The sequence below is a fragment of the Rhipicephalus sanguineus genome, unplaced genomic scaffold (assembly GCF_013339695.2).
Source record: "Rhipicephalus sanguineus isolate Rsan-2018 unplaced genomic scaffold, BIME_Rsan_1.4 Seq711, whole genome shotgun sequence".
Taxonomy (NCBI): domain Eukaryota; kingdom Metazoa; phylum Arthropoda; class Arachnida; order Ixodida; family Ixodidae; genus Rhipicephalus; species Rhipicephalus sanguineus.
In genome coordinates, this window is record NW_023615825.1 from 1 (window position 1) to 13,271 (window position 13,271).

The 13,271-nt window shown below is 44.5% G+C and overlaps 1 protein-coding gene across 1 annotated transcript in view; it reads right to left on the reverse strand.

Moving 5' to 3' along the window:
- Window positions 1-5,488: 5,488 nt before the first annotated feature.
- The window catches only part of LOC119378161 (cytosolic endo-beta-N-acetylglucosaminidase), a gene marked incomplete at its 3' end in the record, with an annotated part of 32,446 nt that continues 24,663 nt past the window's right edge, over window positions 5,489-13,271 (reverse strand). The window contains exons 4-9 of the mRNA XM_049411710.1: window positions 11,872-12,189; window positions 9,827-9,930; window positions 9,053-9,161; window positions 7,188-7,423; window positions 5,634-5,739; window positions 5,489-5,544 (exon numbers count right to left, since the gene is read on the reverse strand). Of these exons, the coding sequence (XP_049267667.1) occupies window positions 5,489-5,544; window positions 5,634-5,739; window positions 7,188-7,423; window positions 9,053-9,161; window positions 9,827-9,930; window positions 11,872-12,189 (929 nt within the window). The remainder of the gene's footprint in view (window positions 5,545-5,633; window positions 5,740-7,187; window positions 7,424-9,052; window positions 9,162-9,826; window positions 9,931-11,871; window positions 12,190-13,271) is intronic.

A 13,271-nucleotide genomic window follows, 5' to 3' on the forward strand; every position in this document is an offset into this window, starting at 1 on the left:
GCAGTTCCTGCTGCTATCACCGACTGTTCCTGGCGTGCCATCTGCCTACTTCGGCGTGACGTACAGTGACGTTTTCCCGTGGCTTCCTGGCTTTTGGCGGGCGTTTCTCACACTTTGGCAGCGGCGGCAGGCTGTGCGCACACGCGTACTCAAGCTCATTGCATCGATTTTTTCAGGTTAGTGTGCATTTCCTTATGCAATAATAACGGTGAATACGTCCTCTTTCTGCTGCCGCTGCCAAGGCTGTGTGTATTGCTGATATTGCCGCATGTGTATTACCAGTTCATGTGGCCCTTGTGACCTTCGGTGACGCTAGTAGACGTTTCACGTAGATATGTCCGATCTGGATGCTGACACTTGTCCATGCTGCAAATGCCTGTGCTCAGATGAAGAGGTTTGATGTGTGAAGGGTGTAGCTGTCGCTATCACTTTGGAAAGTGTTCCATGCTTTAAGCACATACAAGTCAAAAAGCGAAGCGTGGCGTAGGTCGTGGAGATGTCCAGCATGCAGATCAAAAAAGTCTACATGTGTTCAGGGCTCCAAATCTAACAGCAACGAGGCAGACTTTGCAAGCTTGTTCTTGAGTGTGAATGAAAACTTGATGGATTTTGGGACTGAAGGACACGGTGAAAAGCATTGAGGAATCGGTAAAAATGATGTCTGGTCAATATGATGAAATTCTGAACCACATCCGTCGCCAGACAAAGAAATTGCTGATATAAAGAACAGAGTGCAGAAACTGGAAAACCACGAGGCAATTTCTGCATCAAAAAATGTCACACAGGAACTCAATGAACTCGAGTGGCACAGTAGAAAGCTAAATCTTGAGTTCCACGGGATTCCGGTTTCAAAAAATGAAAACGCATTGCAGAAAGTCATGATATAGCTCGAACAATGGGTCTGCCTCAGCTCACCGACAGCGACATCGTGTCGATACACCGACTACGTGCTGTTCGTGACAAAGCACCCGGAATTATAGTTCACTTCGCAAAGCAGTCAGTGAGGGAAGAATTTCTGAGCAAGCGACTGTGCTGAAAGAAACCAAGGAACAGTGCTACATTCTGGAGAATCTGACGAAAGCTAAGAATTCGCTAGGACAGACAAAAGCCTGGGCCAAGGACCATGGCTACAGGTATGCGTGGCACAAGAATGGCAAAATTTTATCAGAAAGAAGGATGGCGACAGAGCAGTCATTGTGCGTCATGCTGCTGATTTAGAGAGTAGAATAGACGCCTTGTATTCCAATTGTTAGTACTACTTTGATTTGAATTTCGATCATGGCAACTCGTGACTTTATGAACCAGAAGAATTTCGACAGCTTTGTAGACACGAGCAGGCTAGTTCTATCAAATGTTTCATCTGAATGTACGTCCGCTGTAAACAAGGGAACGCAGTTGGAGGTGCTATTCAACCAGCTAGAAACGCATTTGATATAATCATGCTTACGGAAACGTGTATGCCGAAAAAAGCAATATTTTCAGTATCCCTGGGTATCAAAACTTTCTGCTAAATAGAACTGCTAGCAGAGGGGCGGTGTATACGATGGTGAAGGGCCATATTATTTGCGATATGTTACCGGAGTTTCTGTCCATGAACACTGACTATGAATGTCTGTCTGTGATCTCCAACCGATCCTTAGTGGCTGTTGTTTATCGACCCCCAAGCGGCAATTTCAAAATTTTATGCGTTTCCTCGAATCCCTTCTTTCTACGTAGTGATTATAACTTGATTCATACTAGAGGAGATTTTAATGTAAACATGTTAGCTGACACCGCTAACAAAAGAACGCTAGAACAAACAATTTGTTCATTTGGCTGTAGTAATGTTATTACCGTGCCTACAAGACTCACCATTACCTCTTCTTCGTTACTTGATCTATTCATAACAAATATACATCCCTGTCGACGAAAGGCGGGAGTCATGAGTACAGACATTAGCGATCACAACAGCATATATTTATGTGTGTATACAAATACGCTTAAGATAAATAACGAACAAAAAATGGCCTTTCAAGAAATAACACCTCGAACATTGGAGACTTTCCGAGAGAAAGTAGAAAGTTTTGATTGGAGCGAAATATTCAAAGAAAGCGATCCTGACTGCGCGTATAGTAAATTTGTGAATAATTTTTTGTCTCTATACAATCAGTCATTTCCACACAAGCTTTTACGAACATCGAAAAAAATTCGTAAGCCATGGATTACGCCTGAATTACTAAGCAAGATTCAGGTTAAGGACAGAATGTTTAAAAAATTTCTTAAAACTCGCGATGTTGAGCTACTCAGAACTTACAAAACATATCGTAATAGTCTAACGAAAGCAATTAGAAAGGCTAAGGATAACTATTTCTGTGACCTTTTTTCTATGTCTGAGTCAAGAGCAGACATAACGTGGAAAAATCTAAACGCTTTATTAAATCGATCGAGGCATTCAGGAATTTTAACACAAATAAGACAGAATGACGACGAATTTAGTGGAAAACGACTAGCAGATTTGTTCAATGATTATTTCGTCAATATTGATACCGGAGAAATTAATGACAATGCCCTGCATTACTTAGAACGTACTTGCGACAAAACGTTTTTTCTTAACCCTGTTACAACCACAGAGGTGATCTCTACTTTTGTAGGGCTCAACAACAGTGCTAGTAGCGATGCTGATGGTAAAATAAACCTGTCAAACACGTGATAGACCTTATAGCACCTAGCCTAACACATTTTTAATCTTTGCTTAGCAGAAGGGGTTTTCCCAAAACGAATGCAAATAGCCAAAGTAACTGTTCTGCACAAAAAGGGAGACAAAAATAGTATAGCTAACTACAGGCCAGTATCCCTCTTGCCCATATTTTCTAAAGGCCTCGAAAAGTTTGTTTGTCAAGACTGATCAGCTTTTGCGATAAACATGAGATAATACATACGGCGCAATTCGGCTTCAGGAAAAAGCGCTCAACAGAACTCGCTCTGTTAGAACAGAAGGAGTTCATTTTGAATGCTTTTGAACATCGACACTTGGCTCTGGGCATCTACGTAGATTTCACGAAGGCTTTTGATTATCTTAATCATAGCCTGTTACTAAAAAACTCGAAAAGTATGGATTTCGCGGTAAGGTATTGGCCCTTCTCCGCTCTTATTTAGGTTGCAGGCAGCAATTTGTAAATATAAACGGCCATTCTTCCGACATCAAACCAATTTTGTCCGGTGTTCCACAAGGAAGTATCTTGGGTCCATTTCTATTTAACTTGTACATTAATGATATTGTCAATTGATAAAACCACAAAATTTGTAATTTACGCCGATGACACGACTTACTTTTCTCCGGTACGGTATTGTCGGATATAATGGATAGAGCAAACAATACATTAACGCAGCTAGGTAAGTGGAACCGATTACAATGCATTAAAGATTAATACTACCAAAACAAAAGCTGTAGTTTTCCGGCCAAAAAACAGGGACGTGGTCACCGATGCAGTTTTAGTGTATAACGGCGCACTTATAGACAGAGTTAAAACATTTAAGATACTAGGTGTAATATTTTCGGAAACAATGTCTTGGGACGACCATGTTAGTTATGTAGCACAAAAATTATCTAGCATTGTAGGGATAACGTATCTAAACAGACGAACTCTCCCCACGTACGGTAAACTTCTTATCTATAACTCGCTATTTTATTCACATGTAATCTACTGTCATCTTGTATGGGGATCAACGACATTCACGAATTTACGAATACTGTACTCCCTTCAGAAAAAAATGTTAAGGTATATATATAATGTGGCTTTTGATCATCCTTCAGCGTCGCTTTTCCATAGGCATCATACTCTACGTATTCCATCTCTCTATTCTTACCGCCTGTCCATAGCATACAAATCCGAAATTAAAGATAACGGCCATTTCCTAGCTCGATTAGCCTGTTTAGAAAGGAGGATGCAGCCATATTCAGTGCGCCATCCAGAGACTTGGAAAGTACCGTTATGTCGAACAAATTACGGGACACAAATGCTAAAACACAAGCTTCCGGAGTTACTAAACTTGTTTAGCAACCAAAACATTGCACCGGAGAGATCATCTACAAAAAACTGCGTACTTTTTTTTTTTTTTTTTTTTCAAATGTTGAAGTTTAATTGTATTCATAGTTTTGCAGTGGTTCTCCCCTCATATTTCTAATGCTTGTTTTGAAAACAATTTTTATGTTCTGTAAGCACCATTGTCATTTTATAAATCTAACCCATACGTTGTCTCGTTTGCCCATGATGAATTTCAACACTGGTTTCTCTAGGCACGAATATTTTCTCAAAAATGTTTTCTAGTTACGAATGTTTTGTGATAACAAATGTTGTGTGATTACATGATATTTTCAATGAAAATGAATTGTATTATTTCCAAATGTTTTCTCTCTTCCATGTCTTAATTTTTTTTCTTGATGTTTCTTTGCCCTGTTTATGTACACTGTTTAATAACCTGTCACTTTGCGTTCTCATTGTCATTCTGGTTATTCAATATGTTCAGCACAGTCTGCTGTAAACTCGCCGAAGTGTACATTTTGGGGGGCCGGAGCTAGTCAAGCTGCTCGTCAGCTTTTTCCTCCCTGCCTCCCTCATCTTATGCTTGATGAAAAATAAAGGACCTATTATTATTATTATATAATACTCGATTTTTTTTTTCTTAGAGTACAGGCGTGCCGCTACCAGACACTTCAGTCAAGGATTTTTTTTTTAATTTCCAATTTTTTTTTTTATTTCTGTGGGGTATTCGAATATGGGTCAAACCCGAACTGGAAAGGTCCACAAAATAAAAAGCAATTTAAGTGAATTTGAACCCCTGGTCCTGGCACAGTCCTGTGTGTTTGTATGGAGGAAAACTCCCGATAATTCGAACGCGTCGGTATCCACAACGTTTAATTTGAACTGGGAGCGCCTGGTTTTCATCGCTCCTCGCAGAAGTCGGCCCAGAGTGATCACAATGCGTTGCGAAGCCAAACCAAAGCAAATTTACTAGAGATTCAAGACAACGAAACAGCAGCATTTCTCAGCAGATGAAAATTCGGACGCTACGCTGGAGCTCTAGGGCAAGCTGCAAGCAATGCTCGTGTAGTCGCGACAGGAGAAACGCAAGCAAGTGAACTCTTGATTGCGTTAACTCTGCCATGCAAATAAACGTGTTTTGGGGCATAACTATCGACATTAAGGCTCACGAATCACATTAATACATGTCGGTGCTTGTTTCTGGCGTATCACTGACTGATCATTTCTGTTCGCTGTTAGAGCTCCATGAACATAATTTACGAAATCTCCTGCCACAAGCGTGCAGTAGCGCCTAATTCGCGATAACAAGTCCATGGTGGCTTACTTGTGTTCCGACCGCGCAGTGTGGAGCAATTTCCGTTCATCCTAGCACCCTCCCGCTAACTCGAACTCCGCTTAACTAGAAGAATCTTTCAGTCCCCTTCGAGTTCGAATTAACGAGGTTCTACTGTATGAAGTGCACGCACCTTGTAAGCCAGTAAGTCTCCGGCTCCTCGGCATCGTCCTCGAGCGTTCTGATGGTCTGTCGTGTTACCGCGTAGTTGTCACCTTGCGGTAGACTGGCTGTCAAACCCAGGTAGATCTCCTCGGTCTCCCCGCGGCGTTTCTGGCCTTCAGGACGATGGCGATGTCCTGGCCAACTGTGCTGCTTAAGCTGATGTTCTTGAAGGTGTAGCTGACCGCGAGAGGACCCAGCGGGAAGTCGCACCCGAACAACCTGTCGGAGGGTTACAAGTTAAGTGATGACTGTAAGAGTGATAGCTGTCGGAAGGGTGGATAGATTTTTATTTCGTGAAGACAATGCTGCATGTAAATCTGTATTTTCCGAGAAAAAGTACAAACAATAAAGGGGGTATTAAATAATTTACCTCCATTTGTTTTGACAGCAATTATTGAAGCATAATTATTTGACGCATAAGCAGGATTTAGCTGAGTGTTAATTACATATGTGTCGTACCTTCAACCTTTGCGAGCTTAGTGAAAATATTAAAATTGCAGTCCAGTCTGCTGTCACAGATTAATCTGTAATTCACGAGACTGCGGGATATTTGCAGTCAATTAAAAAAACGGGCCTCAAGCACGAAGGTGTGATGTTGCGTGCTTTTGCACTACACGATCTCGAAATTGGTAGATGGACCGGTCTCATTTGATGGCAGTCCGCAACACATTTAGCGTCACAATCTATGCGCACTCCTTGGAAGCAGCACTATAGTCGGATACAACTTAAGAAGGCAGGAGAGGCCCCGCCCGGACGACCGAAGCGCGGCTGCCGATCGCCTCCGCGACTAAAGAAATAGTCCCGCTCATGCACGCGCCGATGTTCTCCGAAGGCGGAGCCACCGGCCGTCCCGCTCATGAAGTCAGTCCCGAGTGCGCACCCATTGGTGGAGGCTTGTGTTCATCCGCCTTTGAGAAGGAAATGCCGCTGCCTTCTAAAGTTGTATCCGACTATAGTGGTGTATGTTCCGCCCTCCCTCCACAAGTTGGAAATGGCGAGACGCTGAAGTGTCGTCACTCAGTATGAATTGCATCACTACATATGAGGCTCCAGACGTCGCTCCATATTAATTGCGTAACGAGTGGTTGCTTGAAAGCTGCCAACCCATTGCAAAGGGCTGAGCTATGATTCATCAGCCACAACGTAGACACAAGTGTGCAACAGCTAATGATGATGATGATGATGAAATACCCACACCGGATGACTTTCGCCTTCGAGCCGTTTAATCTTTGAGGCCAAAGTCTTAGCTGCCTCATCAAATGCGAAAATTGACCGTCGGTGTCAACACGATAGAGTTACGTAAAAATATTACACGGTTACGACACCGTATGACGTCATTATGACATCATAGATGAAAAATTTGTGACGTCATCATGACGGCATCGTACATGTTTGACATCGTCTCTTGGGTCAAAGGCGCACCGCACGGAGGCAATGCAAAACCAGGTCAGGTCAGCTTGCATTGCCTAGAATCCTGGAGACAGTGCGAAACCGCTAGGTGCAGAAAGATTTCAGAGGGGCGCGGGGTTGGGGGGGGGGGGGGGGGTATCGATATATTGACTGGGAAGAAAAATAAGATGACTTTCGCCATCGAGTCGTCTAAGGCGAATGTATAAAGGATCCTGTGAGTACGAAACGCATGGGCGCACACACAAGCTACTTTATACCTTATGTAAGGTTTGGTGTCGGGGCGCTTGCGGTTGGGCTTGAAGAACACGCGCAGGCTGCCGCCACCATTGTAAGCGTCGTCCAGGTGCAGCTTCACCGAACAGCACGAGTCGCAGAGCGTGTTGCCTTGGTCCCGAGGCTGCAGCTGCTGCTTGTGCAGGTCGAACCACACACGGTTCCCCACGGGCTGCGTCAAGGCGGACGGGTAGACATTGAAGTAACTAGCGTACATATACTAGTGCAAAAAAACAACACTGAGATCAAGCAACGAGCCTGATCAGATAGTTTAAACTTGGAAATTGTTGTTTGATAATTGTTAATACGCTAATAGTTATTAAGATAATGGTTACAACTTAAATATTACGATAATAGGTTCGTTTGTTAGCAGGGGCGGCGCCAAGGGAGGGGGGCGCAGGGGCTCTTCCCCCCCTCCCTCCCAAAGTCCTTGCCTGTGTTCCCAAGAGCAAACGGTCAAAACAATGACAACCTTCCTCGCCTTCCTGCCCCATTATGAAACTGGGGTGGGAGGGGGGGAGGTAGGCAGGGAAGGTTACTCTCCCAAGTAAAAAAAATTGAGGGCAGTGTGCACTAAGTCGCGCAAAACTTGACACAGCGAAGAACGGACCCGTCGCCGCTCGTATTCTCCGTCGACCGACACGTCTAGCTTCGAGACGCGCGGCTTCCTCCTCGGGAGTACGCAGCCAGGCTATGCACTATAGAGCGGAGGTTGCGCGCCATGTCTCCGTCGATGGGCGTGGCTTAACTACTGCGCATGCGCGGCTTTGCAGGTGCCGGGGTACCTGGTCGCTAGACAACGCGATGCTTGCTTCCTTTTTCTTTTTATCTCTTTTTCTGTCTCTTCTTTCTCTCTTTCGTTGATGTTCTCTCTTCCTTTTTCTTTTTGCATTCCTTTCTCTCTATTTCACTCTTTCTCATTCTTTCTGTGCTACGCTTTACTCTCTCCCCTCCTCCTTTCTCTCCTCACTGGCACTTCGCTTTCCCACCCCTTGCTAGAATATACTATTGCTATGGCCTTGCTATGCTCTGCTAGCGTGCCTGGATAGCCGAGTGGTTAGGACGCTCGCCTTCGGATCGAGGGTACGCGGGTTCGAATCCCGCCTCGTGGAAAATTTCTTTTCGGCAAGAATTTTTCTCTTTGTCTTTCTATATATATTTCCGTCTGTTTCTTTCTTCCTCTCTCTCTCTCTCTCTCTCTGTACTCTTTCTCGGGTAGCCGCACAGTGGCACGTACCCGTTAAGATGAAGATAGTTTTCTGCGATCGACTCACAAGGAACGATTTGCTAAACAGTTTCGCTGTTGAAAATCCTGGTGCCACCCCAGTTTGTAAGTGAAAATGGAGGTCAAAATTTGTTTTTCGAATTTCGCATCGAAACCATATAACCTTAATAGTAAAGTGACGTCACAGTCTAAGTCGTCTTTCGTGTTCCTACCACGCTGGCTTAATAAAATTTCCTGAATCTTGCCACATTAAGTTCTCTGGCTTCCTTAGAGGCCATAATGTAATTCGTTTCTAACGATTAAAAATTCTCTAGGGCTCTAGAAGACGCCGTCAAGACCTTAGGCGGCTCGGCAAGTTGTTGCGGAAACTTCAAGGCGTCTTCGGCAACTGTACTTAAATTTGGCACCTTTTCGCGCTCACCAAGCACCATCACGCGGCAAGGTTATCTTTAATAAATTGGCTTTGGCCAGTCTAATAAATGAAAGCGCCTACTCAAAGACAACAAGTGGTGCACGTTCCACAAGTAACTCGTCAATGGAGTAATGCCCAGGACAGCAGGAACGTAGAATGACTACACACATTGACCGGCCATGTTACACTGGCATTAAGCGACAATGACTTGCCTGGCCATCCGCGAACACCTTGGAACCGAAGCCTTGGCAAAAGCTAGTCGTCAGCGGGGGCTTGATGAGACGCCATTCGGAACAGCAGTTGTCCGGAAAGCTCCAGAGCCTGCACAAGCGAAGAACAACATTTGAAGACGCACACCCAAGTGAGTTAATGCAACAGTGTACTGTAAAGTTCACCGCGTAATTTCTCGAGACATATATGCCATTATATCCGCGACTGCTGTAAATATATGCTTTTAATAACCTAAAACGAGATGACGAAACTGGAGCGAATGCTGTTATGTTTGACAATGCTTCGCAATGAATACTTAGCGAAAAGAAGTTAATAAATAACTCCTGAAAAATTATTAGGCACTCTCTGTGCGCATTTCAGGATGCATGTTTGATGCGTATATAGCTGCAACTTCAGGCATTGCGAATTAGAATAGAAATTTCTGTAACCAAATCGTGAGAATGCACTTAGCAATCAATGGCGTTAATTTTCAATGTCATTAGTGACGCCTTTGTCTTCCATGTAAACGATTTACGTGGTGTCATCTCTCTGGCCTACATGACAAGAGTTCTTAATCAATGCATTTTGCTCTCAGACTATCAACTATTCCACCGATAGGAGGCATTAACAGTTGCTTCTGCTCATAAAAATTTCGATTCTTAACCGAAATCGCATAGCCACTCCATTACACACCAAATGACGTACTATTCCTCGATATCTGCTCTTCAGCATGACGCAGCAGAATGTGAATTGTATTTACCGCCTCCCCGACTTACCGGTACTGGTTCTTCGCAAAATTCTTTTTCTCTTGCGTCTCGTAGACCCAGCCAGCGGCGAAGACGGCTGCCGACAAGCCACATCTCCGAACGAGTTGGACGGCCTGAAAGGAGAGTTTAAAAAATGGCTACCGAAACTTACACATTTCTACACGGTACCCGCCATGCCATCTTACACACACACGCGCGCGCACACACACGCACACGCGCGCACACAAACACACACACACGCACACACACACACACACACACACACACACACACACACACACACACACACACACTCACTCACACACACACACACACACGCACACACGCCCACGCACGCACACACGCCCACGCACGCACACACGCCCACGCACGCACACACACACACACACACACACACACACACACACACACACACACACACACACACACACACACACAAAGGCGAAGCTTGCACTAAGTCGCGCAAGGATTGAAAAACGAATCTGGACGGTTCTGTTGCTTATAGGTTTTTGCAAGGCTTTAGCTAGGCGGTGCTAAGTTGTTTCTAGGTCGCTTCTCAGTGCAGAGAGGTTCGAGTTAAACTACAGACAGTCACAGTAACGGCACGGATGTCCAAACTCCAAGAGACAAACTCGCGCTGAAACCGAGTGTTCGCACTTCCCATAGATCTACGGGCACGTCGTCGTTCGCGTAGTGCTTCCATCGCTTCGGGGTCTTCCCACAGCCGTCATTGCCTTTCCTGCCCCCTAATGTTCTCTCGTTGTGCGTACCGCTGAACCGCTGAAGCACCCCTACAGATGCTTCAGCGAAACCGAAACGTGCTGCCACGGTGTTTATCATTGAGTTAATCCCGACAGTTCGCTATTCTCAATTACTGGTTTGGCTACGTCTGTCCAGAAATTTACTAGTGTTTGCCGCCAGCCTGCTGCCTTCTTTTTTAGTGAACCAGCGATGAGTAGTGGGATTTTCCCAATATCTGTGGGGCCCACCCGTTCATGATATATTTTTCGGGTCACGACAGAAATTTTACGCAGAGCTAGAACAACTTTGCCGTTAAAAGATGAAGAGAGGGTCTAGTGCAGTATGAATCGCATTTCTCTCCATGGAGTGGTCCAGTGCGTGACTGGACGCTGTCGCCTTCCGCAGCTGCTACTTCGTGAATAGCCACAAGCTATCCTTCATGCTTGAATTACAGCACAAGGACATGGCGTGCGGTAGGGCAATGTTTCGTACCATTACGGCGTCGGTCTCATGCATATTTTTGCAAACAACCACGGCTGAAGAGCCGATTGGCCGCTCTTTATAAGTGGGATTCAGGCTGCACCAAGATCCACAACTTCCACATGAACGAAGAAACCCTTGGTCAATTAGGCTAGGCATGCTTCGTGGAATAAAATTAGGGCCTGCTTGTTACCAAAAACAAGAAACTGTGGCCGCATGTGTACTTCCGATTTTGCAGCCATATATAAGTCGGGAACTCAAAACCATGCTTACTGTATCACTTCTATACACATGCAAATGAAACGTCTCTGAACTTTTGCACGTTACTGCACTGGTAACGTTTTAGTAAAACAGATTCAACTTATTAAAATTAATTTTCAGGTTAGCTAGCGACCCTTGTAATATGACTTCCTTTGTGCTTATGCGTACCTGCATTGTATTCACATATCCTACCACACTGTCACCCCAGGTACCCGCTATAGCCTTGAGGCTTCCCTCTGCATTCTGCAATAATCACCTGTAAGAATACGCGGAATAGAGAAACTGACGCAACCGAAAACTGTGCATGTAGCCGCACACGATTTCCTTGTGTCTGCATCAGCTGTCTACAAACGGTCATTTGAAAAGCAAGCAATCATGTGGAAACTTCAGACTTTCTGTAGCCCTCAGCTAAGAAGGAGCTTCTGGACACGTTCAGCTCAAGAAATTATTTAATTCTGTCCGAGAACAGCATCCAAGTTGTTTGCCCTATACGGTACTTGATACTCACACATTACAAGGGAAAACATCTGGCGTGGTAACAGAACGCGGGCTTTTACTGAATGTTCGCGTACCTTGTACGTCTCGTAGCCGCCGGGGTACTTAGTGTCACGTCCGTGCACGTCGACCCCGACGTAGACGTCGGCCTTGCGGTTGCCCGCGAGTTGCGCCGAGCTGAGGAGCATGGCCTCTGTCCATTGGAAGTTCAGGAAGATGCCGTCGCACAGGTCGAAGAAGCAGGCGTTCCTCTGGTTGAGCTCGTTCTGCGGATTGGCCTTCCCGTCGACGTCCACGGCGTCGTACCAGATGACCAGAGATCCCGGCACGGCTCTGTGCGTTTCGGTGGTGATGGCCTTCAACAAGTCCTTCACGAACGGGATGCAGCTACGGTCCTGAAGTTAAAAACATGACCAATCAATCAATCAAGGAGAATTTTATTGCATCATAATATGACAAATGCGTACAGAAATATTTGGACCCATAGCCTAAACGGCTAGTGATGGGTCCAATACAAAAAAAGGTTATAAGAATTAGCAGTCTTGTGCAGAAAAAGAAACAAAAGCGAAAGTTTCTTCCATAAGCGAAAAGTATTATACAGATTCAAGGAATCTTACTAAAGAACAACGAATACATAACTATCATGAACACAAAAATATACATGAGTAATTTTTAAGAATAAACAAAAACTGAAGAAAATGCCTGGTTAGAAATGAGGTATCGTTTGCAGGTAATGTCAAAACTTCTTGCGTGTTTTATTTCAAGAGGCAAATTGTTCCACAGATTAGCACCAGAAAATTGGATTAGTCGTTCACCATACACATTCGAACATAAAGGAAGGTTAAGATTACCGATGCTTGCGTGCCGTGTGTTTAACGACGGGAACGTGAAAATAGTACGGGGCAGAGGCGTGTTTGTGTTTATTATTTTATTTACTAAACAGGAAATCTTGTAATTGCGTACCTCCGTAAACGGCAGTATACGCATTCTCTGAAATAGAATATTACAGGGGTAATTGCCCGAGGAGAACGTAATCACACGCACAGCTCGTTTTTGTAACCGGATTAGCGGAGTAAGGTATGTTGTGTACGTTTGGCCCCACGACTCACAACGACTCTGCGTTAACAACATTTAGTGACTGTGGCGCTGTGTGTGCATCTATGCGTAGTTTGGACACCATATACGAACACAGGACACCAATATGGGGTGACTGTTCTGTTTCTTCAGACTTCTCAACCAGGTGTGTTCGTTATACGGGGTGTTTGACTTGTTACTCAACAAGTGTTGACTAGCGAATTGAACAGCGTCCTGTGTGTTCGGTTTTGGTATCAAATATTCATGCAGATATAGTATAAGAAAATATTACTTTCCAAAAGTTCCCTTATAGTTTATGTCCTCAAATGTGCGCAATCAGACGAAATTAGAGCAAACGAAGTGGAAGGAATTTCATCTCGGCAGCCGTGGGACTCACCAAACG